We start from the raw sequence: 24,785 nt of genomic DNA, 5'->3' as shown, positions 1-24,785 counted from the left end.
GAGACAGACACTATCTCTACTTTAAAGATTAGGCTAAAAACTTTCCTTTTTGCTAAAGCATATAGTTAGGGCTGGATCAGGTGACCCTGAATCCTCCCTTAGTTATGCTGCAATAGGTGTGAGCTGCTGGGGGATTCCCATGATGCACTGATGAGTGTTTCTTCTTCAGTCGCCTTTCTCACTCACTATGACCTCTCTGCAATGAATCACACTTGTTATTAATCTCTGGCTCTCTTCCACAGCCATGTCTTTTATTCTGTCTTCCTTTTTTTCTAACCTAACCCTAACCGGTCGCAGCAGATGGCCCCGCCCCTCCCGGAGCCTGGTTCTCCTGGAGGTTTCTTTCTGTTAAAAGGGAGTTTTTCCTTCCCACTGTTGCCAAAGTGCTTGTTCATAGGGGGTCATATGATTGTTGTTTTGTTCTCTGTATGCATTATTGTAGGGTCTACCTTACAATATAAAGCACCTTGAGGCGACTGATGTTGTGATTTGGTGCCGTATAAATAAAATTGAATTGAACTAAATTCACATTGACTTTTCACCTTCTAAGAAATATCAGTGTTTCCTCATTTTATTCTACTAAATATTTGTGTGAATAATTACTACATTAATCTTGTTTTATGACCAAAGCTGCACTTTGTGGGTTTACAGTGACTCTGATGTTTCATGCTGAATTTGAAGAAATTTCCCTCAGAGTATCTTTGACACCATGTCATGTTCACAAGAATGGGATGGAAAACATGAAGACCGGTTTGGCTGTTACTGGCCTGCATAACAATGCATAACATAATTATTCAGGGAGCGAAAACACATGGGCATTACTGAAACACAAATATATATTTAGATAAAACAAAACAAAACACAAATGTTATACAGCGTGTGGAATTCTGACATTTATTTTAGTTGTCTGGTTGGTATTTACAGATGAAATATTTACAGATAATCAGACATCTTTGTTATTAAGTTGCATCACTCGTCTGATAGTGCTGTGAAAATTCCTGACAGATCCATCTGTGCCATAGAAAGGCTCTTTGCATACGCCGATTATTAATCACAAGTCCTTTCCCAGATTATGGATCTCATCCAGGACAAAGTCCAGGTCCTGCCTGCTGACCTGAGGACTGATCACAACCATCCTGAAGAAGTTGGCTTTTTCTCCAAGAGGCTGGTAGCCTGTCATCATGCTGCCTGTCTTCATCATTCGCTGTTTCACCACTGGGGCCACCTAGAGGAGCAGGGTAGAAACTGCAGTGACTTTTTACTCCATATTAATGTACCAAAAGCTGGCAGCAGTGTGTGAGAGGGTCACACTTTTCCTGTTTATCACAATAGAATTCATGCATTTGCCAAACTAAAACTGAATAATCTCTTCATGTCAGCATTAGAATACATTAAAATAACCCTCTGCAGTGATGAACTCCTTACAGTGTGGAGCTTCTTCCAGAGCTCAGGACTCTCAGGAAGGTTCCTCAGGCTTGGCGGAAGGTACCAGAAGCAAACGTTTGCAAATTCAGGCTGCAGAGAAAAACAGTTTAAATAATACTGCCTTAAAGACAGAAATGAAGGTTAGCTTTAGGGGTTTAGTTTCAAATCATGTATGAATATGCAAGGACGTACTTCCAGCACAAGACGGAATCCTTCTCTTTTCTTGATCTCCTCTGCAAGATACCTACAATCGCATCACGTCAGGTTTCAGTGTTCAGTTTAAAAAAGAGACAGAAACCAAAATGTCTTCTTGATTGATCTGGAATTTTAATATTACAATGAAACGTGTACTGCATGGCACTGACCTTGCCATGGCGAGGGCTCTGTCCACCCTCTGCTCCAGCTCTCTGCTTCCCAAAGCCTTCCACATGAGCCAGATTTTGAAAGCATCCGGCTTCCTGCTGCACTGCACCGACTTGTCCCCCGTGTCGTAGCTGACATCGTAGAACTTGTCCTGCTGGAAGAGATAGGAGGCCCGAGCAGAGTGGCAGCGCTGCAGCAGACTCTGAGGGAGCAGAGTGAGGAAGACTTAACATGATAAAAGAAATTTCATCTCTTGTGATTATACTGAAATGATAACACAGGATAGAAGATGTGAAGATCTGTCCAGATGACAGACGACAAAGCTTTCTGAGAAAAAGTGTGGCTGAACTGATAAGCTAAAAAGTATTGGTCATGCAGTAAACAGTGTTCAGATCCATAATCTGCAGGAGATCCTGCAGATATGTTTTCATGGCAAAGCTGTATGCGTAATTTTGTTTTTTGGTGCCTGCAATACCCCCAACTACCAACAGAGGGAGAAACATGAAGTGTGGACATTATTCATCTTCCAATTTAAGATAATTAAAAAAGCAGACTGCAAACAAAAATATATAACAAAGATCCGACTTTACTGGAATGGGAAGATTTCCATTCAGATACAGTACACTGGCCTTGTTTTCACTCCATAAAGACTGCATTGTCCCATCCTCGGCCACAGTTTTAGGACACCATGATTTTTAATGTCACATTTAAAAGTTTTGGATCCAGTTAGTCACCTAACCTGACTCACATTCTGTTGATGTGGCACATCATTGTGGATCATTGTGACATTGCTGTCACTCTTGCTGGTTTTACTGGTGGTGTTCGTTTTTTCATTCAGCAAATATGACTTATCAGACTCACCGTTTTGTCTCTGACCAGGAAAGCAGAGCACTGCAGAGAGGCCATCAGCATCTTGTGAGGGTTCCAAGCAACAGAGTCGACTCTTTATCAAACAAATGAAAGATGACAGAGCGAGGTTACATTCCACCTCAGCAGGCTGCAGCTCTACAAGTTTACGTTCTTATTTGAAGCCCAAATTTACCAGTAACAGAAAAGTTGGTTTGCAGATGTATAGATAGTATGTCCTGATCTTTTGATAAAGAATGAAAATCACAAGATAAAATTTTAGGGACTACAATAAAAATCTGCACGATTAAATGTCGATGCTTACTTGTAGAAATTAAAATGTATTTCTATGTATTATACAGAGAGTTGCAGTTGTGTGTCACGCTGAAAAAAATCAGCTACTACATTGTATGTTTAGGGGGATTTGTACATAGTGTTTACCTGTGGATGCCCCTTAACAAGTGTTTATGCTTCTTAGACATGATAGCTGCTCCTCCCCAACATGCCTGAGCACAGACAGACAGAAGAGGAAAGTACTGATGAGCAACGCTGAGCGACAGGAGGGATTAAATGAACGACTTGCTTAAATAATGAGCTCACATCCACGTGTAGCCACAAGTTGTGCTTCTCACAGATGTCAGCAATTTCGTCGATGGGATCGAAGGCTCCAAGCACCGTGGTTCCTGCGGTGGCGTTTACCATGAAGGGAACTGCACCCTGAGCACACAGAATGAGATATTATCCTTTGGCTCATTTCCCATTTCAAGACTCTTTGTATGGTAGCTCAGAAAAATAAGATGGTTGACTAACCTCACTTTTTGCCAACTTTATTTTCTCCTCAAGGGCTGAGGGAATCATCCTTCCTCTGAAAAAGACACGAGACAACCTCAATTCAGTCACTCTGCTCTGTCTCTCTGCATCCATAGATTATCAGGAATTTTAAAGAAAAAAGGAAAGTGCGGGAAACAGACAGTGCACCTCTCATCAGTTGGGACAGTATAAACATTCTTCGTGCCGATCCCCATTAAAGCTGCTCCTTTGGAAATGGAGTAATGACACTGAAAGAGATTAAGCAAGAGTTTGTCAGTAAATAAGCATGCCTGTGCTGGTTGCCTCTGTTGCTCTGGCTGGCTTCCACAACCACACCAAATACTGCGATACACCCTGCGACAGACTGGCAACCTGTCCAGGGTGTACCCCGTCTCTCGCCCTATGACAGCTGGGATAGGAGGCAGCACGGTGGCACGGTGGTTAGCCACCTTCTTGCTGTTGCCGCACAGCAAGAAGGTCCTGAGTTCAATTCCACCATCAGGTCTTTCTGTGTGGAGTTTCATTGTTCTCCCCATGTTTGCGTGGGTTCCCTCCGGGTACTCCGGCTTCCTCCCATCGTCCAAAGACATGCAGCTTGTGGGGATTTGCTAAAGCATATAGTTAGGGCTGGACCAGGTGACCCTGAATCCTCCCTTAGTTATGCTGCAATAGACGTAGGCTGCTGGGGGATTCCCATGATGCATTAAGTTTTTCCTTTCCAGTCACCTTTCATTGAATTGATAGGTTAATTGGATAATCCAAATTGCCACTAGGTGTGAATGTGAGTGGGAATGGTTGTCTGTCCCTGTGTGTTGGCCCTGCGACAGACTGGCGACCTGTCCAGGGTGTACCCCACCTCTTGCCCTATGACAGCTGGGATAGGCTCCCGCGACCCTGAAAAGGATAAGCGGAAGCGAATGGATGGATGGGGTTTCCTGATGAATCACTCTTTAATCTTAAATGAAGCAAGGAAACCGTTTGCTTCAGTTAATATTTGTATGAAACAGGCTACAGTATCACTGCTTTCCAGCATTAAACTTGTGCATTCAGCTCAGTTCAAAGGACCGAATCACAATAGTTGCTTCAAGGTGCTTTACATGTACATTCTAAGGTAAAGTCCCTACAATATTTCAGAGAAAACACCAACAATCATATGACCCCCTATGAGCAAGTACTTCGCAAAAGGCAAAGAAAAACTCGCTTTTAACAGGAAGAAACCTCAGAAAGAACCAGGTTCAGATTAAGGGAGGGGTGGTCATCTATGTCAGCGGTCCCCAACCCCCGGGCCTCGGACCGGTACCGGTCCGCGAGAGTTGAGGCTCAGGTGTGAAATGTATAGTTTTCAGGGTTTTTATCGGTTTTCAGCGTTATTTTGTTATCGTTTTTATCGTTAACTCGGTTTTCCTGGGTCTTTTCACGTGTATTATGAATAAATCTTCTTTTTTTCGGTACCGGTACTAGTTTTATTTTGTTGTATTTATCCGCGACACCTTAAAGGCCGGTCCATTAAAATATTGTTGGGCATAAACCGGTCCGTGGTGCAAAAAAGGTTGGGACCGCTGATCTATGTGATCTATGTGTTGGAGGTAAGTTATACTGAGTGTTATTATATTGCTTGTTTGTAGTGAATCTTATGCAGGCAGTGACATCTTTTCTGGAAAACCAGCTAATAACACCAAATCACTCTAGGCTTACCCTAATTCTTATCCACACTTACCTCCTGGGACGTTAATATGACCAGTCGCGGAGCAGAAAACATGCCGACCTCTTTAAAATCTGGGCAGTAGCGGTACCTGGCCAAGTTCACACCATATATGTTGGACAATGAGCCACCTGAAAGGTAATTGTCCCAAGATGACTTTACTTGTTAAGATAAAGATCTTTCTTGATTTCAACCATCCCATTTATCAATGTCCAGTTGGACACACAAGTATAAAGGGGCCGTGTTGAGTGTACCTGGGTTAAAGATGCCATCACCTCCTTCTTCCCAGCCAATCACCTTGATCATCTTCCTGAGCACAGCATCCTCCATTAAGGTAAACACTGGAGCCACCTCATATGTGTACCTGACGGAAACCACACATGTGTATGATTTAATGTGTAGTATAGTTCCTGACAGAGCAGTGGACAGCATAAATATTTCCATGTGTGACTTACAGGTTTACAGTAAGTTGTATGACTCACAGATTGGTTTTGACTGCTTCAGCAATGAAGCTCGCCACCATAGAGTAGGGCTCCATCCCTGCGTACAGCTGATTGAAGAAACGGGGATGACCTACAGAGATGGGACAGAAATACAGTACACAGCTAGGATCATATACTAACTATTAGTGTGGCTTTCCTTTTAATTTGATAACATTTGTGCTAAATCATACACTTCATATTGGTGCAATGCAAATTTGTGTCACAGTCACTCAGTATGCAAGCACATCGATGAACAATTATGTATCTGGCTGTCAGGCGACTTACTTAGAGGCTCCTCTGATCTTGAAATTTGGGAAGTCAGTCAAATTTGTCAGATCTTAACACTTTCTCCTCTTAAATTTTAAATCCAAGAGCATTGCATATAGACAGCTTACATCAAATCTTTCCGTAGAGCCCAGAGATATTCATTTTGTCTTCAGTTACTGACTGATTGTGCTTTTTCATGTCCTGTAAACTGGGGCATTGAACAGATTGCTAGAGCTTCATTGAGCACTGATGCTTATTATCACACAATCAGGCATATACTGCATGGCATATGGCTTGTGGGAAACAGAAGAAGCACCAAAAGTGAAGCTGTCATCATTAGAAATCAGTATGACAAATTGTAAAGGCAAGAAAATGTTTAGTTTACAATAAGAGTTTTGGTTTGTTTCTTTTTTGGTTTGGGCACATCATGTTAGTTGTTTTTCCTCCAAAGCAGGTGCTTAAAAATGCACATAACATAAATACACACCGTTATATACTGTAGGCAGTCGCTGAAAGTTATGAACACTCACTGGTCTTGACACTATATCTGATGGCATCTCTGCATCTCTGCAAGATCTCAGACTCCGGCTCTCCTCTGTCTCTCAGCTCGAGGTCCAGCAGCTTCTTCAGCTGCTCGGGGGAGTGCCACTCACAAACCTGGAAAACAGGCACAGAGGTGTCACTGTCAAGGTCAACCAATAACCATAGTTGAAGCATATTTTACACTATCCACCATCTAAAGAGACAAAACTAAAAAAAAAGGTAAGTCAAATATAAATTAAATATAAATATATATACATATAATTTGATGACTTTAGACAGAAACAAATAATATAATTATAACTTTAAGATTCAGTTCTGTTGTTTAAATGCTGCTGATTTTTCAATGCAACCACTAACCAGTGCTTTTCCTTATTGTTGGTCATTTACATACTGTTACAATGATGGATGTTTATATTAAATATAACTACAGTGTCAGCTCACAGCTTTGTCTTTGTTCTGTGTGACGGGTCGATGTCTTTAAAATGTGAGAGCGCCAACCTTTGTTAGGGAGGGCCAGCCAATCACAGGTAAGTTGGTCTATAATATAAATGGTTTAACAAGTAAACAAAAACAAGCTAATACAGCTCAAACTTAAGGGCTGGGCCAAAGCACAGTGTAAGATAAAATAATCAAAGATTTTATAATCCCCTGCAATTAAATGGAATTTGAATGAATATTCTTTGAAATTAAAATGTAATTATATTTTCATACAAATTCACAAATACTTAAATGTAGGTACACTATAATAAATATGTCAGGTTTCTACACGAAACAAAGAATATTTAAACTGTAAGTAAGTGTATGTAGTCTTTAAATAGTCATAATTAATCTTAGGTGGTGCATGTGTAATTTTAAGTCTTGCATAACTTCAGGTGTGTTACAGCAAATTATTATAATTGTTTTAAGTACTGCCAAGCTAATTTCTTGGTAATTTTCTGGAATAACATCATGCATTGTAAGTACGCTGCACTTTCCTGTAAACGCCTTCTGAAATTCAAATGTTTGCTGTGAGGCAACAGTGCTAATCACCACGCCACCATGCTGCCATCCATCCATGTAAAATTACTTACACTATAACTGTTTCTTGTAAAAAACAAACTTGTTATTCTAGAGTGCCAACTTTTAAATATTTATAGGTAAATATAATTGCACTGTACTTTCAAAGAAAGTAGTTGGAGTTCCATGTTTTAAATCCATTTTAAATACCCTGGATTTCAAATAATAAATAAATACAACAATGCGTTACCTTCTCTTGGACGTTAGTGGCCTTCTTCACTGCCTCGTCCACAATGATTTCCATTGCTTGTCTGATAAAGGACTCTGATATTTGTTCATCTGCAGTGGAGCCGTTCACATCAAAGCTGCCAGCTGGAGAACATTTTTCAGGTTGTGCCACAGGAGCCTGGCTTTCGCAGGACTTAAACCCTTAAAAGAAAAAAGAAAAAAATGGGTCTTACTCTGTCTCAGACAACATTTTTTTGTCCCCTTGTTGCATAAAATAAAAGAAAGGAACAACACATGTCACTTCATTACCCAGTCCTGCTTCTAGTTTCTTAATTTTCCCTCTGATTCCAACGATTTCTTGATTCACTTCAAATTCATTTCGAGGCATTAAAATCACGAATGAAAGAAACAGCTTTCATGTGATGGCAGCTTAATACATTTGTGATTTTGCACAAATGTTACTTCCAGTTTAATGGTGCATAATTATCATAAAACAATTAAGCAACTGCATAAATGCACATATTTGGCAGGATCCATCTGCTCTGCCCTTCTAAATGCACATGTGGGGAACCAAAGAGGCAGAGAGAGCACAGAAAACATGAAAAGAAGGAACAGTGGAGGGAGGTGGGTTTGCAAAGCAGCATGTCGAGGCAGCAGCGACTCCATGCAGGTTGGAGCAGCATAAATAGCACACACCATATCTAATTTGCCAATAGGATGCACATAACATATCAGCCGAGTCATCAGATAATGTGGGCTGGCACTGAGATGAGCTGATAGGCTGATTGCAGCCCTTCCTGACTCTGCGGATTGCTTGAACTAACCCTGTGCTCAAGCGTCACCTGCCACTTAACTGTACTTTACGTTACTTTTTCCCTGTGTAAGTGTAACTTTAAGATCTCACTGTGCTATGCCCTCTCATGTCTTGTCATATCTTTCATGCACTCTTCTGGCATGATTGTCCAAGTTGTCACCTGACCTCTGAGCTGACTGACCTCTGGCCTTGTCAGTTATGGCAACAGTCCAAATTGTAGGACTAAATGAACTCAGTCACCCTCAAAACAAACTGCTGCTTATCTTTTGAACTCCATTCCAGTAATTAAATTAAAGACAAATGTTACTTTTCATTTTGAAAAGAACAATTTCAAATTCAGTTTTTTTTTCCTTTTAGCATTGTCTCAAGGCCGGGCTATTTCCAGCAGATACAGAGCAGTGCAGAGAGATAACAAAGAGAACATTTAAAGGTCTTTAAAGCGACAAGTTTAGATGTGTGGAAGGCTTTCTGATGAACTGAGTTAAAGAATTCAAAATCCTTTTTTACTTTTTAAAATGTTTTTCCTTCCCTCTGAGTGTTGTTCCAAAATTTGATGAGGTTATCAAGCTCAAAACATAATTTTTAGTTGTTATTCTCGCAGGAATACTGATTGATTTCTACTGTGCATTAATAAAATATAAAGAATAAAAATACAAAATGACTTTAAACATATCAGAGCATTACATTTATGAAAGAATATCATTTATTGTGCCTAAAAAGATGCAGCATGTGATTGTTCGTGCTAAGTGAAGTCCATAGAACACAAGTGTTATAAGTGATCTTTTGCAAACTAAACTAAAAGTTCCACTGAAAAAGTCTTACCATTAATGTGTCTCTCCATATTTGATGAAGTTTCCCAGCTGTGATGCTGCCTTATTTTGTGCCTCTTCTTTATTGCACATTACCACTAAGCCGTCCTATTTATACACAGAAGGACGGACTCTTCTGATGTCATGGAATTTCCCAGATCTGGGTTTGGATGCACAGCAATCAGTAACATCTGCACCACTACACAAAGTTACCAGCTAATACCACTGATAGTTATGCTGACTTGTGTTTTTACTGTACCTTACTGTTCTTTGATTGGAGGTTAAAAAAGAAACCCTGCACAATGCAGCTGTACAGTTATGGCCGTGAAACACAGAAATAGACGTGCAAAAGCGCATCAAAGAGAAGTGCAATTGACCTCAAGGTTGTGCAACAAACGTTTAGGTAGCTGCATGCAGCTGAGCACCACCAAACTGCTGGAGTGAACATTGTCCTTTTACCCCTGTTGTGGAAAATTACTGAAACTGCCCTTACTGTGGAAAGTTACAGAATCTCTCAATTTTGGCTATGTGGTATATTTTATGGATAGCTAAAAAAAAAAAGCATAGAGAATACAACCACCTCATCACATACTGACAGTGTACAAGGTGCCACATTTTGACTCACTGGCTTTTACTTGAGTATCTGGATAAAGCACCAGCTGCACACAAAAAATACTTCACTAGCGTCATCACTGTTGCTGGATGTGTACCTGCGGTAACTGAGGACATGTAACCATGGAAGAAACACTGCACGTGTAAGCCCGAGGACATAATTAAATGCATGAGCTTCAGCAATTAGCAACAGCAAAAAAAGCAAAATGACGTGCACAAAAGAAGGAGTATTTTTTGTGTGTTGGAAAAGGACTCCAAGTGGTTAATCTTTAGCTTAAAATATAAGGAAAACTGATTTCTGGCCAAGGTGGCGTGTGCATTACAAAGATGCTCAGAAGTGGCAGAAACAGCGATGATTATAACTAGGATGATAATGACAGTTACAGAACGCATTCGCTTCAACTGGGTTGACAAATGAAGCCAAAAACTGCACTTCCTCAAGCTGCCACTAGAGGATTGCTCCAATGAGTCAGTCCCTGTGGACTCACAAAATGGCCAACATTACAGCATTAAACAGCACGTTTACAGCGTGGTATCCTGTATGGACAACCTCTCCTTTATAGAAACTGCATGGTGGGTGAAAAGAAATCATCACAGAGTTATACTGATAAGGCCTTCAGTTAAGCGTGCGGCTCCTTTGATTGACAGGTGTTCCAGTACAGGCAGTAACCCATGGTGTTTCACTCCCAAATCAAGTCACTGATGTGGACGTCTCAACCATGTTTGTGGCGTTGGCGCCTTTTGGATCATTTTTAATGGGAGTTTTGGTGAGCAGCATTCTAGTATTTTATTAGTCTGTTACTTAGCATTATATCCTGCCGGGCATACATGGAGTTGGATCCATGCAATGCTTTTGCATGCAGCAAAAGTCCAGCAGCAGTTTTTTTCCATTTAACCTCTTGCCTTTATCAGACAGCTGATTTGGGAAAAAAATCATTAAAGAATGATAAAGTTCATACAGTTTGTAACCCTTACCCATTATTGAACCTACATGCAACGTGGAGCAGTTGAGCAATAAAACCCTGCAGCTTTAGTACGGCACTGTAACAGGTTTATGCTGCTGCAGACCCACAACCATCCTGAATCCTCTGCTACTGATTTATTGCCTTCCTAGAGAGAAGGAGGGGCTTCTTAGAAACTGGAGCCCTCATCTTAGAGATAAGATAAGAAATAAGCGGCATCAATATCCCTTAACGCAATCCAGAGACAAAGTTTTAAATGGAAAAGATTGATTTATCATTAACTATTAGGTATAGTCCTGGGAGCTTATGCAAAAATGTAAAATGCCATTTACTTATTAACCCTCTCAGGCTCAAATTAAACCTTTTCTTTTGTTGCTAATGCTCAACCAAGTCCTGCAGTGGTACTTCTGAGTTAAAAAAAAACCTCATAAAATATGTATGTGGGGTTGTAAGGAAGAGGACTCCCTTACTATATTTATTTATATTATATTATCTGTATAGCACTTTAGAGCACACCTTTCACTTTATTAAAAGCACCTTATCAAGCACTTTATTTAGCATTGCACTTTAAGCATGGATTTGCACACAAGAAGTTTAAATATTTATTGACTATTTATTGGGAATTTTAAAATCAGTTGGTAGCCTTATTTCAGATCCTGCACAGCTGCTCCTCATCAAGGAATGTGGTGGTTGTCTGTGAGGAGAAAAGAATGGTGATTGAGATTGTGATTAAGGTATACCAGTAAGGAAAACGAATGCAAATGTGTGTGTGAAATCTAGGGATAAAAGTGGTGCAAATAAGTGTACGATAATGATTACTCACCTTTCTTGCCTGTGTCCTCTTCAAGGTGTTTGGGCAAATGTTTCCCTGGGGTTCCAGACACCATTTAAAGGTTCTGGGAGAGACCATTGGTAAAGAGAGTGTGGTGAATCTTGTTGTGCTTGGGTTTCTGGGTTTTTATAATATTGGGTTTGGTGTAACATTAAAGTGTGAAATATTTATTAATATGAAACTGTTAAATGTATTTATGTATTTATTTATTCTAATTGATATATTGCATACTGTGGTGGAAGGTTGGAATTTAAGATTTACCTGAGAGTGGAATAATGGTTAAGTCTGTGACAGCTGAACATATTTAAGGCTGCCAGTCCTCATTAGAGGTGGATTTTGTGCTGTGAAGAAGCTCGACAAGTTAATTGTTGTAAGGAGAGCTGTATAGAAAATAAATACTTTGTTCCACTACACTTGCCTTGGTCCATCTCACTGTGTTTCCAGCCGCTAAGGGCCGCCCTGTTACAGGGGTAATTGTGTTAGTTTTTAACTGTTGCAAATCTGCAACGCCTGCCTTGAGAGGGTTAAAAAATGTTTCCAAACACATTGATCCTGTTAAAAAAGTGTCCACAGCTGTTTTGCCACTTTGTTGGCTGCAGTCTCATCTATTTTTCATCTTTTTTTGTTTTGCACTTCTCTTTGTCTTCTTGACTGTTAGGACCTCCAAGCCTGTAGTTATGTCTTTAAGTCTGACATCATTAGCCATGTCTGGGCCCAAACTCCGCTGCAGGTCCCTAAGTCAAATGATCATTGCAGCATTACTGAGAGTTGAAAAACTGTCTAAAGTCTTTCATCTTTAATAAAATGATCAGCGTTCTGCTCTACCAGGTGTAACAATTGAGTTTAACATCCAGGCATCCATGAAAACGGAATTTATGACATTTAATGGAGTTAGAAGTTAGCAGGAAGTTAGCTCACTAGCTTCTATCTAAATACAATATAGCATGTCCTGACTGCGGGGTTTTGGAAACAAATTAAAACGTACAGCTCTGCTATCACTTCCAACATAAATGAAGACAGAAAGCTAAACAGCAGTGACATTTGTAGTTTGGCTAGCTGGTATTTAATGATGTGCTACGTGACCGCTAGCGACACAGCTATGTTAGCATAATATAAACAAGCTAACTGTTTTTCCACTCGATAAAAGTGTGAGTGTTCTCAGTGGTCAGGAACAAATGTAATCGCATGGCAGGATGCTGTAAAAGGACCAAACTTCAGCCAGGAGAACAACTGAGATAATCCTTCCACAATACGAGGTTAGTCATTCATATACTGCTGCATGGGCTGGGCTGTAGTTACATCCTAAGGTTTTAAAAACTGAGCTTAAATAAACGATTAACGGTGATAAAAGCCGAGGGAGGTCAACAGTGATCACTGACTGTTTTAGGAGCTTTTTGAGATTAAATAGAAGAAAATACATAACATTAAACATGTTAACAACACAAAAGCCATATTAAACGCAGACTACTTTAGGCCCGGAAGTAGGATTCGTCACGTCATCACTTAATGACCGGATTAAATTTAACATCCAGGCATCCATGAAAACGGAATTTATGACATTTAACGGAGTTAGAAGTTAGCAGGGAGTTAGCTCGCTAGCTTCCATCTAAATATAATATACCATGTTCTGACTGAGAGATTTATGAAAAAAATTAAAACGTACAGCTCTGCTATCACTTCCAACATAAATGAAGACAGGAAAGTAAACAGCAGCGACGTTTGTAGGGTTACTGAAGTTGGGCTAGCTGGTATATAATGATGTGCTACATGATCGCTAGCGTGACAAAGCTATGTTAGCATAACATAAACAGTAAAGCTGAAGGACAAACACTAACGAACGGAGGACTTTTTTCCACTCGTTAAAAGTTAATGTGAGTGTTCCCAATGGTTAGGGGCAAATGCAGGATGCTGTAAACAGACCAAATGTGAGTCAGGAGAACCACAGAGATAATCAATCCACAATATGAGATTAGTCATTAACATACTGCTGCATGGGCTGGGTTGTAGTTACATATAAGGGTTTAAAAACTGAGCTTTAAAATGATTAGCGGTAATAAAAACCGAGAGAAGCCGACAGTGATCACTGACTGTTTTTAGGGGCTTGTTGAGATTAAATAGAACAAGATACAAAGCATTAAAACATGTTAAAAACACAACATTATTAAATGCAGACTACTTTGGGCCCAGAAGCAGGATTCATCAGGTCATCACTTAAAGACCGGATTCATTATCAGTTAGAGCCCCTCCTCATCTTTTCTTCTTCTTCTTCTTCCTCTTCAGTGCAACCGTATAAATACAGTGTACCCCTTTGGCCTCTCTTCTTTCCTACAATTCCCCTGTAGGAGAGGTTGGTGTCATTTCTTTCCCAACACTGTAAAATGCTCATATAATGTATATTTATCCACCCTGTTTCTGATTGTGATTTTAGTTCAGTTATTGTCATCATTGTGCCTGTTTTTGTTAGATGCTAGAAATGTGTAGTATGTGTGTGCCAGAAATGTGTTTTAGGGGCCATTAATGCTAGCATGAATATATAATTCTGGCTAGCTTGGAAGCTGTGATGGGTTGAGCTAACCCTCTTCCCCACTGTGTATTTGGTCGTAGGAACTGGAGCGAGCAAGTTATTTATATGGAGGTCTTTCTTTCTTTTACCTTTCTTTGTCAGGTATGTCGGATTTTGTGTTTGTGTTGTTTTTAATCTTATGTCAAATATGTTCCATGTAAGTTTGTCCTTTATGTTTAATGTAAAAATAAATGCAGCCCTTGTGGGAGAGGAGCTGGAGCGGCAAGTTATCTACTTGGAGATCTTTCTTTCTTTTACCTTTCTTTGTCAGACACAATGCAAGAACACACCAGTTACACTTATCCTCTTGTGGTTTCACATGTTATGATTTCTGTGAACATTTTAGTGAAAAGGCAACGACAAACAGGCGCAAACTTTCCACTATTTACTTTAAGGTCCTTGTGACCTTCTTTCTTGTAGTTATACATCTCTTCACGGTTGATTGTCTATCTTGTTTTTTTTATGGGCCTTTTTCCGTCATTTTCTCTTTCTCTTTCTGCGTCTTCCTGTATCCCTTTGCACTTCTTCTTCATATCTTTATTAAAGTTGCCTTACATTTGTTTGTATCTAAAGTGTCTTATGAGTATCTTGTATCCACATTACAATGGTTTACTGCTATGTTTATTGCTACTTTCTGTTATTACTTGCACATCATTAAGGTAATAATACTTCCTTGCTTTTACTTAGAATTATGACTGCAGGTCATATGTGCAGGTCATATGTGCAGGTCATATGTGCTGGTTAAGCTGCCAGTCGGGTAAACCAGCTTTCTCACCGAGACCGACTCATGAACCAGCCACTGTGAAGCCACTCTCTAGACTACCACTTTCACAGGGACTCAAGTAAGCTAGGGGCTAAGGCGTCCCCCAAAGTTCACATTTAAACGTTGTCATTTTTTGTCTAGAAGCTAGTGTTAATAATTATTTGAGTTGTTTTTCTCAGCTTACTCCTACAGGATTATCCTGTGAGCAACCTCTGTGCTGTGCAATGGTATAAATAGGAATTTGAACGTGTCTCCTTTAATTGACTCTGGCTGAACGCATTTTAAGGTTTCAGTGTTTGATCACTGCCATGTTGGTATTTAGAGCCACAGGTGACAAGCTTTGACTAAGAGGGTGGAGTTTCATTGGCAATCTTGGATAACGAGGTGTATCCACAGATCTGGGTACATCACAAAAGCACAGCTAGTTGCTAGTTATGCTGAGCAATAGACAGATTAAAGGGTATAATTTTACTCACTAAAACTGGAGCACAAACCTCTCTCTCTGTCACACAATCCATTTGCATCACCATCATCATAAGTGTCTCAAAATAATATAGTTAAAGCCTAGAAGACAACTGCTGGCTATAGCAGGCATCCACCTGTATATCAGCGTGCTTATGTTCCTAAAATTAAGCCTTAATGAAGTTTAAGTCAGTCATTAGATTTCACCCACTGTAAATTTGTTTAAAGAGGAAAATGGCTATTTTTGTATGAGGCTGCAAATACTCTTGGTTCTGTTGGATATTTAAAGTGTGGGAATCCATGGAGATGACTCTTTCAGAGGTAATGCAGTTCTTGCATTTCTGCTGCAGAGGATGCAGCTTGGATAAACTGTAGCTGCAGGTTTGACTGTTGCAGTGGGATGAAACTATCTATCAAATTGTTGCTTGCGGATCTGCAAGATTTCAACCCATTACGGTGTAGTGTGTTAGCAGTGGTGTTCCTACTGACTGTGGCCCCAGATACCTTGATATTAATAACATGCTCCTCCCATTTTGAGCTGACCCAGCTTTCTTGTGACCATCTGCACCTCATAGCTGTAGCAGTGGTTTGATCCCTGTCTGCTCCAGTCTCCATTCCAAACATCCTTGGGCAAGATACTAACCTGTCATGGTCCTGAGTCTGTGGACTCAGTGTTTTTCTGTTTGTATTAGTTATCTTTGATTTCATGATGTGTTTTGATTCTCTTGGGTTTGATTTCTGTCGCTAGTATTCCTAACTCCCTAGGTCCTTGGCATTTCTTGTGTTCTCCTTCTTAGGTCGTGGTTCTGTGTGACTTCTGTTAGTATACAGTCATTTCTGTTAGTGTGTCTCTTGTTCTGTCACTGTATCCCCTAGTTTAGTCCACGTCTGTTCAGTTTCCTGTTTTACTTTGAAAGTCTGTGTACTATGTCAATGTGTTGAGTTTTGCCTCCCCTTGTCTTGTCATGTCTGATGAGTCCCAGCTGTGCTCTCCTCCTGTTTCACATTCCCTAATCACCTCAGTATGTATTTAAGCCCTGTGTTTTTCCCTGCCAGTTGTTGCGTCCTCCATGTTTGTTGTGTGTGTATTCATTGTCGTCTACCTTCAGCAGCTCCAGTCTAGTTAGTTTAAGTTGTTGTTTATGTATCGCCAAGTGTGACTCACCAGCAAATAAAGCTGTTGTTTAAGTTAATGTTTTGTCTCCGAGTCCTGCACGTGGGTCCAGCCACTGACAGCCACACAACTCATCGTGACACTAACCCTAAGTTGCTCTCCAATGGATTAATTGAAATATGAATGTGTGTGACAGAAAGCTGTTTGAGAGCTCCGGACGTGTAGTAAAGTGCTGTATAAGAATCAGTTCTTTCATCTTTTACCCATGAGGCATGGAGTTCTAGGAGTCCTTAGGACACAGCCAATCAGTCTGAGCCAGAATTCTGGCTGGGCTGTAAGGGATCAAATACTCAATTCATAACTTTTGGTTTCTCTCCCCCATTAAAATGAATCTGTCATAAAAATCAGAGACTGTTCTTTTCTTTGTAACTAAGCAGACTTACAAATTCAACATACTTATTTCTCCAACTGTGTGTATCTGTAAATGATGAGTTCTGTTGTGCACATTCATGCCATATTCACATGTATACAGCATAAACTCCAACTGCACAATCTGACTACAGTTGGTATTATGATGACACTTAATGCATGTTTGGCTCTTTATTCTCTTCATATCCTTTTGATATATCTCATTAATCCCACTTTCTGTAGATGAGTTGGCATTTCGACATTTAAGCCCAAAGCTTAGAGATGCAGTGTTACAGAAGTTAATGGATGATGTTTGGATCAGACTCAAAGAGTCGTGATTATGTTCAGACTGATTACAGGGTCATGCATTAGTCACCCAAACGGTGGACCATTGAGAGGAGAGAGAGGGAGGAAAAGATAAACAGATGGATCATCTGGGACGGCTTTGTTCATTCTGGGTTTGAGCTTCTCTTACACTTGAGACGTGTAAGAATTAATGACAAATTTGCCTGCAGTAATTGGACATTACTTTTTATGAAATTCAGTGCTAAATGTTTCACACACAGCAGCAATATTTGGAATATTTAGAGGCATTTTGAACGGACTGGTATCACAACACAGATTTAAGGTAAGTTACGTATCCTATCATGACTAAAGTGGTGGATTTACCAGAAAACGTGTTGTGCTTTTGCTAAGAGATGTTGGTTAAACAAATTGTAGTTATGTGAGAAAAAAAAAAACCCAAGTGTTTGAATGATATTTAAGTAGGGAAAATAACTGCAGGCACAGAGCCAAAGAGAGGCCAATAGTGGCCATTCTACATACACCCTTCTTAGAATTGGTTACACCCAGTAAAAGCTATTTTTCTAGCAGATTTCCTAAAAATAATTTATTTATTATTTAAACAACACAACCACCTATTGGAATTTGTATGGGCTATAACAAAAACTGTCCACATAATTAAATTTGACATTAGTGTATGATCTGAAACACCTTCCTTGTAGTAGACTTCTATAAGGGACGGTTTTCAAGATGTAAAGTTTAAGTGACTAACGGTCTCAGTCTGGCCACTCCTATGAAAAAAAAAAAAAGTCTGACTTTGCTACTTAATGTCTGTCACCATTGTTGTGACAGACATCAAACTCAAAGGCAAAAAGAGAAAGAAAATAACAGAAATAAATAGATTTTAAATCTGCATGCATTTATGTTTGTCCAAGATCAAAACAATGAGCTAAAACTGTGACTGTGAAATGGTGACCAAAGTTGAGTTAAAGTGTGGTTTAGTGATTCACAAAAAAGTAAGTAAAGCAAAGCTTATTTATATATCACTTTTCAAGATATAAAAGCCTTGTGCAACAATTAATATCCAGAGACAACCATGTAAAAACAGAATAAAAATAACCCTAAACAAAATAACAGCAGATTAACCTGGTTAACTGGAAAAGATTTGAACAGTTTTTTTTCCCAACAACTCCACAGATTCAGCTAAAAGGAGCTAAACTGTTCCAAAGCATTGGAGCCACAGACTGAAAAGCTCCCCTATCTTCCCTGGTCTTCAGTCTTATGAGGGACAGCTAATAGATTTTGAGCTTGTGAGCGAAGACAGTAAACAGTATTGTCTTGATGCATTCTCAATCATCCAGGAAAATAAATCTCCAAAAGTTGATTCTGTTCATCTGGACGTAGCGTTTTCTGGGAGAAACGTTTCGTCACTCCTCCAAGTGGGCTGTTCCTTCAGTGGGCTGGTTTCAGTCATTATGCAAATGTACTGTTTATAAGATTGGGGAAACCTGCAGTCAGCTGAGACTGAAGAAGTCACTTGGATGAGTGACGAAACGTTTCTCCCAGAAAACGCTACGTCCAGATGAACAGAATCAACTTTTGGAGATAAACAGTATTGTGTTTAACAAGAAGTTGAGTCATGTAGTCTGGAGGTTGTCCATGCAAGGGTGAGAATATTAAAATTAATTCTAAAATAAACTGGGAGTCAATAAAGAGAATAAAATGTCAGCTTGCTTGCTTGCTAGAGTCTGTTAAGAGTCTGACCGTAGCATTTTGTGTTGCTTGGAGACATGGCTGAGATTTATCTGCTATAATCTAGGTGCACTGACACAAAAGCCTTTTTTGACTATAATTCACAATTTTGAAATATTCCTTAAATAAAAGAAACAGAAAAGTGAAAACTCACTGGTTCGGGATAAACAGTCAACTAGGGTGTATAGCCTATGCAGCTGGTGAGGCTTAAAAGACACATACAGTTGAATGTCATTAGCATAGAAATGCTAAAAAACGGCAGGTGCAAAGATTAAATGATACCTACTTAAGGAAACATGTAAAATCAGAATAACAGTGGACCCAGGATTGAACCTTGTGGAGGTTAAACAAGCAATCTAAGAGGAGAAGGTGTACGCGTGAACAAAATGTCCTTCTAGAGCAGGGGTGGGGAACTCCAGGCCTAAAGGGCCGATGTCCTGCAGGTTTTAGATGCGTCCTTGATCCAACACAGCTGATTTAAATGGCTAAATTACCTCCTCAACATGTGTTGAAGTTCTCCAGAGCCCTGTCATTTAATTCAGATGTGTTGACCCAGGGTGATATCTAAAACCTGCAGGACACCAACCCTTGAGGCCTGGAGTTCCCCACCCCTGATCTAGAAGAAAAGGAGGATGATGAATCTACTGATTATTCAGAGATAGAAGCCAAAATCTTGAATAGTAATCAATAGCATCAAAGACAGCACTAAATTCAAGCGGTATGAGTACAGAACAATTTCCTACATTAGGTGCCATTAGAAGATCATTGTAGACGTTTAAAAGAGCAGTTTCAGTTACATACTGGCATTGAAGTGTATGATGGTTAATATACAGCAAATATAAGAGGGTAGGCCACCCATCGATCACCATGTATGAATTTTTAATGTAATCAATCTTTTCAGGCTTTACCATAACTACAGTCCAGCTCTTCAGCCAAATACCCACGTCCCACCATGGCTATCATCGGTGCTGGCTTTGATGACCATTCCTTTAGCAGTGATGAGAGTTACAACCACCTCTTCATAGACACAGAGAACACTGTAGTCAAAGGCTTGTACTACCAGCGTGTTCAGCTGCTCCGTGGGCGTGATGCCTCTTGGTTTGTGGATCCTTCCTTGCGGGCCCTCATCAATGTGGGAGGTATCCAGTATGCTTTTCCCTGGAGTACTTTGGAAGATTTCCCCCAGAGTCGCCTGAGTCACCTCCACTCCTGCACCACCCTGAGAGAGATAGCAGAGTTTTGCGATGACTACGACCCCTTGTGTCATGAATTTTTCTTTGATCGAGACCCTTTAGCCTTTCAAGTGATCTTCAACTTCCTGGGACGTGGGAAGCTCCGCGTGCTGCAGGATGTCTGCAATGTAGCTCTGCATACTGAGCTGCTGTACTGGGGCATGGATGTAGGAGAGATGGCACCCTGCTGCTACCACCGCATGATGTGCTCTGTGGATGAGGTGATGCAGCACCAGCTCAAGGAGGAAGAGTGGAGGGAGAGGAGAAGAGTGATGAGAGCAAATGCAGAGCAGGGAAGCTTCTTCCACAAGCTGGGAGAAGCAGTGGAGAACCCCCACTCTGGTTTTGCAGGCAAAGTGTTTGCCTTCATATCTGTCATGATGGTTGTGGTCACTGTAGTCAGCCTGTGCATTAGCACCATGCCAGACCACCAGCAGCAAGAATCTATGGTATGTACCAACCAAAGCAATGGTGTGCACAACCATGTATTTTTTTTAACTTCAAATATGAAATGAGAGTTTGCACTGTGGCACAGTTTATGATAAATAAGGGTCATTTTGAACTGTGAATCATGCAAAGCTACTCTTTAAAGCCCCATTTAAAGCTCACAGACTGTCGCTGTACATATTGGTATTATCTGCATTTTACCAGCCCTGGTACACTAGGTATTAAGTTTGAACTGCAATATTCTAGTGTATTGCTTGTATTGCAATACTATAGCTTAATGCTTCAGTCGGAGTGGAAGCATATTTTTTTGTTAGTATTGGCCACTTTGGCCAGTGGGGTCATTTTAAGGGAACAAGTCTTAATGTGGAGGCAGCTGTGGCTCAGGACGTAGTCTGAATTGTCTACAAATTGGGATGTTGGTAGTGGTGTGCGGCGATTCTTCTGATACTAGTAATTTATGTTCTAGAATCGATTCTCATATTAAAATATTGATATTTTAGTACTTTGGGGGTAAATTTGTAGTTTTTCATTAACAGGAACACAGTGTATCACCCTATTAGAGCACTTCGCTCTTGCTCTGCAGGCCTGCTTGTTGTTCCTAGAGTATTTAAAAGTAGAATGGGAGGGAGAGCCTTCAGTTTTCAGGGCCCTCTTCAGAGGAACCAGCTTCCAGTTTGGATTTGGGAGACAGACACTATCTCTACTTTTAAGATTAGGCTTAAAACGTTCCTTTTTGCTAAAGCATATAGTTAGGGCTGGACCAGGTGACCCTGAATCCTCCCTTAGTTATGCTGCAATAGACGTAGGCTGCTGGGGATTCCCATGATGGATTGAGTTTTTCCTTTCCAGTAACCTTTCTCACTCACTATGTGTTAATAGACCTCTCTGCATCGAATCATATCTGTTATTTACCCCTGTCTCTCTTCCACAGCATGTTTTTATCCTGTTTTCCTTCTCTCACCCCAACCAATCACAGCAGATGGCCCCGCCCCTCCCTGAGCCTGGTTCTGCCGGAGGTTTCTTCCTGTTAAAAGGGAGTTTTTCCTTCCCAGTTGCCAAAGTGCTTGCTCATAGGGGGTCATATGATTGTTGGGTTTTTCTCTGTATCTATTATTGTGCGATCTACTGCACCTTGAGGCAACTTTTGTTGTGATTTGGCGCTATATAAATAAAATTGAATTGAATTGAATTGGAAAGAAACTATATCATTTTGATCGTCTAAATTGGAAGGAACTACTTCCGCTTACGCCTTTCATGGTCATATGCGAAATATGCCTGTATAATGCACTCACAACAATGGCTGAGTATAAACGGAGTCATGTGTGGACGTATTTTACCTCCACATACAACCAAGACGCAGTTTGCCATACATGTGGCAAGACAGTGAGGTGTTGTGGCAACATCACTAACCTTGTCAAACACCTCAGAGTAAATCATATCACAGAATATGATGAGCTTATGTTGAGGTGAACTGAAGAGGAGAGGGACAGGTGCTGCTGGGGCAAGACAGACGTCTCTCGCAGAGTCCTTTAGTGCTGCAGGCAGGCAACATGCTCAAATAGCGCACAACTTCAGGTTTTTTTTATTTTCTGCATTATTAAGCAATAAAAACAAGTAGTCTGATGTCCTGTAATCATTATGAAGCTATATTATTACAATTACATAATACAATTATATATTGTATTATGAAATACTGTACAATGAAACAGTAAGTTTTTGTACACAGCATCAGTATCGTCGATACCCTGAATTTTACTTGGTATCTGATCGGAAAGCAAATCAGTGGTATCGCACCTCACTAGATGTTGGTGGTTCACTCTGTCTTCTCCAGCCAGCATGTCAAAGTATCCAAGAGCAAAATACTGAACCTACCGCCCCCGGTGCATCCATCAGACTGCGATGGTATAAAAAAAATCACTTAAATGAATAGATGTATGATTGTGTGAATGAGGCTTGGAGTAAAAAGTGCTTTGATTGAATCAAATAAAATGTTCAATAAAACATTGTCTTCCCAACAGTTTCACTAACATCTACACTGGATGGCCAGGAAGCGTTCGCGATGTCTTCTCGGGCACTTCTCCGGCGCTGATAATTGGCGTCTGTCTTGTGTCAGTGACGTAAAAGACGGATTTAATGCGACATGACCGTTCAAACAGCAGTCGCTTTCTAAAACATCAGATATGTATTGGATTCAGTACCACATACGAAAGTGACCCAGATTGGATTTGAAAATATTGGATTTGTGCCGTTCACACTGTCATACCATGATCGGATATGGGCCGCATAGGGTCAAAAAAAGTCGGATTTGATGCGCTTTCGCCTGCAGTGTGAATGTAGCCTAAGTAGCATGCCCAAGGTACTAAACCGAAGGATACTGGACATGCAGAGTAGAGCAACCTTCCAATTAGCAGATGACCTCCATTACCTCCTGAGCTACAGCCACGCCATAGTGTGCATCAGCCTTTATACATGTTGTCTTCCATGTCCTCTTTTAAAGCTCGCCTTTTGTTGAAAACTCTGCCTCTAGCGTCCTGTATTTTGGGTCTTCAAACTCTAGTTGAACTGCTGTTTGCGACACGCGTTACCTAAACTAAATCCACTTTGATGAATCTCCACCAAAACAGCCCTGCACGTATGCCAATAATCTGCCACATGCATGGCACCACAAAATTGTGCAGCCCACAATTGGAGTGGCATCAGCAATTTTGTGGGAATTTTTTACAGATGGAAATTACCTTGACCAACACTATGTAACAGTTAGCTCTCAAACCAGTCAAAATGGGGTCTGGTTTTCAAAGGGAAAACAGGCTACATGTTAGCACAACCATCATCATAACCTTGGTGGAAGAAAGGTACTAACTAGTGTTTTGCACCAATGCTGGTTATCAGCCTACAAGATAATTATTAATATATATTTAGATCAATTAAACTTACCCATGGATTTCTGTCTTTTGTTACTCTTGCAGGGTGAATGCTCTCAGAAGTGCCGAAACATGTTCTTGGTAGAGTCGATTTGCGTGGCTTGGTTCACCTTGGAGTTTCTGGTGCGATTTTTCCATGCACAGAGCAAGCTGGAGTTCATTCAGGGACCACTCAACATCACTGATATAGCCGCCATCTTGCCCTACTATGTTTCCCTGTTTCTTGAGTTTAAGGACGAAACACTGCACGATATTGTTGCTGGTGCAGGGAAGAGCACTCTAGATAAACTGGGTCTAATCCTGCGCGTGATGAGGGCCCTGCGTATCATGTATGTCATGAAGCTGGCCCGTCACTCTATGGGTCTGCAGACTCTGGGGCTGACCATGCAGAGAAGCGTGACTGACTTTGGCCTGCTGCTGCTCTTCATCTGTGTCGCCGTGGCCCTCTTTTCTCCCCTTGTCCACCTTGCTGAAAGTGAGCTGGCTCCAAATGCTGCTAGAACCCCCCAGCTAAAGTTCAGCAGCATCCCAGCATCATACTGGTGGTCCATCATCTCCGTGACCACCGTGGGGTATGGAGACATGGTGCCACACAGCATTCCCGGCCAAGTGGGGGCGCTAATCGTCATCTTAGCAGGGATCCTCATCCTGTCTTTCCCTTCCACATCTATCTTCCACACCTTTAACCGCACTTACAATGAACTTAAAGAAGAGCACAAGAGGCTGTGGAAGGAAGAGAGGGGTGCTGAGCTTGCCACTGAGGCTGAAGAAAGCATGAAAGAAAGAGAAACATGGCCTGATAATTGGAATGAACCTGATTTTCTGCCTGATCTAGATGATAATTATTACCTCTTCATGAAAGACATTCAAATGCTGGATAAGAACACAAGCCATCAACCACTTATTGCTCCTGCTACATTTTGATTATATGAAAATACATTCCTGATGGGACTTGGTGTACACTCAGAAAAGCTGTAGGAGGTAGAAAATATGGATATGGACATTATTTTGTGATGATTGTGATGGCAAACTGGAAACTGCACCTAGAACAGAAACAGCTGCATTATACTGATAACAAAACTTCCGTTCTCAGGAAGCATCTGCACAGACAGATGCTAACACAAAGCTAGCCAAGAACCGAAACTAATGT

The 24,785-nt window shown here is 40.6% G+C and overlaps 2 protein-coding genes across 2 annotated transcripts; one reads left to right on the top strand and one right to left on the bottom strand.

Annotated features, from left to right (window-relative positions):
- Positions 1 to 871: 871 nt before the first annotated feature.
- On the bottom strand, positions 872 to 9,528 carry LOC102783414 (acidic amino acid decarboxylase GADL1-like). Its single transcript, XM_087847925.1, has 15 exons — positions 9,299 to 9,528; positions 7,685 to 7,863; positions 6,426 to 6,552; positions 5,629 to 5,719; positions 5,401 to 5,510; positions 5,162 to 5,277; positions 3,613 to 3,692; positions 3,445 to 3,499; positions 3,235 to 3,351; positions 3,076 to 3,140; positions 2,650 to 2,731; positions 1,791 to 1,990; positions 1,618 to 1,669; positions 1,426 to 1,515; positions 872 to 1,225 (listed from the first exon to the last, which is right to left on the bottom strand). The coding sequence occupies exons 1-15, from the start codon at positions 9,315 to 9,317 to the stop codon at positions 1,052 to 1,054; spliced, it is 1,557 nt and encodes a 518-aa protein (XP_087704051.1). The 5' UTR covers positions 9,318 to 9,528; the 3' UTR covers positions 872 to 1,051.
- Positions 6,627 to 24,559, top strand: LOC102783700 (voltage-gated potassium channel regulatory subunit KCNG4-like). The gene is made up of 4 exons (XM_087847924.1): positions 6,627 to 6,657; positions 10,546 to 10,664; positions 19,937 to 20,716; positions 23,681 to 24,559. Exons 3-4 carry the CDS (start codon positions 19,988 to 19,990, stop codon positions 24,557 to 24,559), a joined length of 1,608 nt encoding a protein of 535 aa, XP_087704050.1. The 5' UTR covers positions 6,627 to 6,657; positions 10,546 to 10,664; positions 19,937 to 19,987.
- The last annotated feature ends 226 nt before the right edge of the window (positions 24,560 to 24,785 follow it).

This window comes from Neolamprologus brichardi, chromosome 11 (assembly GCF_056152115.1).
Source record: "Neolamprologus brichardi isolate AB-2024 chromosome 11, ASM5615211v1, whole genome shotgun sequence".
Taxonomy (NCBI): Eukaryota; Metazoa; Chordata; class Actinopteri; order Cichliformes; family Cichlidae; genus Neolamprologus; species Neolamprologus brichardi.
Note: the sequence above shows the minus strand (reverse complement) of the source record. Positions and strands in the feature narration are given on the sequence as shown.

Coding starts and splice junctions, on each gene's coding strand:
- LOC102783414 (XM_087847925.1), bottom strand. Junction 5,720..6,425: donor CAGATATAGTGTCAAGACCA/GTGAGTGTTCAT, acceptor CCATCTCTGTAG/GTCATCCCCGTTTCTTCAAT. Junction 2,732..3,075: donor TTGTTAAGGGGCATCCACAG/GTAAACACTATG, acceptor TGTTTGATAAAG/AGTCGACTCTGTTGCTTGGA.
- LOC102783700 (XM_087847924.1), top strand. CDS start 19,988: ATGGCTATCATCGGTGCTGGCTTTGATGACCATTCCTTTAGCAGTGAT. Junction 20,717..23,680: donor ACCAGCAGCAAGAATCTATG/GTATGTACCAAC, acceptor TTACTCTTGCAG/GGTGAATGCTCTCAGAAGTG.